General features: G+C 33.5%; 1 protein-coding gene across 1 annotated transcript; it reads right to left on the bottom strand.

The window, feature by feature from the left end:
- Positions 1 to 547: 547 nt before the first annotated feature.
- LOC111380508 (transcription factor MYB14-like) lies at positions 548 to 2449 on the bottom strand. The gene is made up of 3 exons (XM_023004090.1): positions 2295 to 2449; positions 2078 to 2207; positions 548 to 1389 (listed from the first exon to the last, which is right to left on the bottom strand). The coding sequence occupies exons 1-3, from the start codon at positions 2425 to 2427 to the stop codon at positions 720 to 722; spliced, it is 933 nt and encodes a 310-aa protein (XP_022859858.1). The 5' UTR covers positions 2428 to 2449; the 3' UTR covers positions 548 to 719.
- Positions 2450 to 2867: the final 418 nt, after the last annotated feature.

The raw sequence follows: 2867 nt of genomic DNA, 5'->3' as shown, positions 1-2867 counted from the left end.
GGAAGAGGAAATTTCTTTTTAACTGTATTAAAGAAACTGATAAGCAAAATTGATTTTGAAATTTACGTGGGAAACTGATTGAATTTATTTAAACTTTTAAGGGTATTATTGTCTTTCAAAGATTTAACATGTTTTTGTAATTATGGAATATAATAAGGGCACAATTATCTTTTTCAACACAAGAGGCCAATGTGGTGAATGAAAAAAATATATATATATTGATTAAAGTGCAAAACTTGTTCTTTGACTTAGCCCATTTGAAAAGTACCCCGGTCGGTGCGATGTAAAATTGACTTACTCATCTATTTGCCTACCCATTCACACTTTTTTTTGAAAATATTTCAACGCATATTTTGTCGTTAGTATTGTGGGTACTCTTTGAAGGGATTTACTTATTTCTTTGACATTGAAGTTTATGCATGTAAGAAATACACAAAATTGATTCATATGAAAAGTATATAATCATTTGATAAGTGACATAAATGAAAAGAATGTCATTATTGAACACCATTATAGGCATAAAGACGGAGAAAATGGGATAAAAGTCTCAAGATCAAACTCCTTTAGCATTTATTTGTCTCTTGAGTTTCCTTGTATGGTACAAGAAACATTCAACCTCTCATCTTTCTATGTCAAATTTATAAAAGTTAAATCCTCTCAAACAAAAAAACAAATATAAATAGAATAAAAAGACTCAAACACGAATTATGGGGTCCTTCTTAGAGAGATGAAGGATAGGAAGGTAGAATAGTTCCCATGTTTGATGAAGTAGGGTAAATATCCTGCCCATCAAGATGTCCTTCTGCTTGGTCCCAAAAGTAAAAATTGGAACACTCTTGTGTATCATCCCATTCATTAAGCTCGTTTCCCTGCAGGCAATCAAGGGTCATTTGTCCTTCCAAATTTATGCTACAAGATTGCACTTCCATAGGCACCATACTCTCTATGTTCTCCATCAATGGAGGCAAACAATTCGTGTTCAGTGCACTCATGTAAGAAGCTGGTTGGATCATTTCTTGATTTTGGTTTACTTGCCATGTCTCAGTGTTAATTAATCCCGTATTTTCTTGTAGAAACTGATCAATTTTTCCATCAACATTTCCATTTGCACCATCCGTTGCTAAACCAATATCAAACATGAATGGAGGACAAGGTAAAGGAAATAGTGTATCTTGAATCTGTCTCTTCGCAGCCAAATCTTGATTTAAGAAGTCCATCTGCTGGTTTTGCGTGTAGGTGAATTGGGAATTTTGGTCAGTAATGCTTGGTGTAATGTTTGTTGAAGATGCTGATGAGGGCTTTCTTATCTTCTTTTTGATCCATGAATTCCAATAATTTTTTATCTCATTGTCAGTTCTTCCAGGCAAATGGCTTGCTATATGAGCCCATCTAAAAAATCCCCCAGGGACAATGAGTAATTCATTAGTAAAAATAAATTAAATTTTGTAATTGATTAATAATAGTATTGTTAGATTGCACTAGATCGATTTTATTAATTCCACAGAAGAGTGAACTTGAAGTTTAAATCTTCAAATGCTAAGCAAACAAAGAATGTGGAAAAGGAGGGAAAACTTATAACAGACACAAGAATAATTTATGCTTGACTAAAAAATGGCTATACTTTTCATTTGTAACTTAGTCTAAAAGAAACTTTTGACATTACCTTCTTAACGTCTTTGAAAATGCAAGATAAAATTCCTTTATATACTACTTTAAAGAAAAATATGTACTCATGGACAAATACGTACATGATCATCTTTTTTGTCAAGATATTTTTCTACTTGCTTACATAATTTGTATAGAACAGTGTGTTTGTCCTAATCAGAATGAAGTTATCCATTGCTTCAAGATTATTTCAAATAATCAAGACTTCTTGGCCTAAATTTTATCTTGTAAGTTCTATGCCATAAAAGAGAGTTGCAGCTTAATTTTGAGATGCATAATTGAGTTTTTTCAAACTATTTTAGCTGCAATGACTAATGCATAATACAGCAAAATTAGGCGTGAGATTTTGTGGTGGTGGTGGAGTGGGTGGGGGGTTAGAATATAGAAGTTGAACAAGTATAGTCACTAAAACCTGTTCCCTACAGCCCCGTGAAGGCTAATAATTAACTTCTCCTCTTCTGGTGTAAATCTTCCCCTTCTGATATCAGGTCTCAAGTAGTTTATCCATCTCAAACGACAACTCTTGCCACATCTTTGCAGCCCTTCAACACAAAATTAAGTGTACATGAGGAGCATTTAAATTAAAAATTTGGCCTATTCTGTAAAACAAAACATGAGCTCTAACAAACCTGCTTTCTCAGGAACTTCACTCCAGCAGCCATAGCCATGAGTTGTGATGTATCGAATGAGCTTTTCGTCTTCCTCAGGTGACCAAAGACCCCTCTTAACCTTCTGCTGGTTGCAGCAAGAGTGATGCCCCATATTTTTTTGGCCTGACAGTGTATTATTCTTTAGCTTTCTATTTCCATATAAATATATTTTGGAATTATATATGGGTATCCGGAATAAGCCCTCAAAATGGACCCTCAATTGGCCCCATGTTCCCATCTAACCCTAAAATGACATTCCATCAACTCTTTCTGTAATACTACAACTCTTTTGAGTTTCTACGTAGAGGCGTACTACGTAACCAATTTGATCGCCTACGTCATCACTGCTTGTTGGTTTAAAGATTATCACAAGCCCTTTATTCCCGATGATGATGACATGCATTAATTTTTCATGTCATATTTGCATATTAAGTATTGTGAAATGAAATAAAATACAAGTTTAAAAGTTAATTAAGAGTCATAATATTTTGTTTATATATACTTTTGATTTTCTTGTTCATTCTAAGTTTTTAATTATGCCATATGGAACAT

The sequence above is a fragment of the Olea europaea genome, unplaced genomic scaffold (assembly GCF_002742605.1).
Source record: "Olea europaea var. sylvestris unplaced genomic scaffold, O_europaea_v1 scaffold2155, whole genome shotgun sequence".
NCBI lineage: Eukaryota > Viridiplantae > Streptophyta > Magnoliopsida > Lamiales > Oleaceae > Olea > Olea europaea.
Note: the sequence above shows the minus strand (reverse complement) of the source record. Positions and strands in the feature narration are given on the sequence as shown.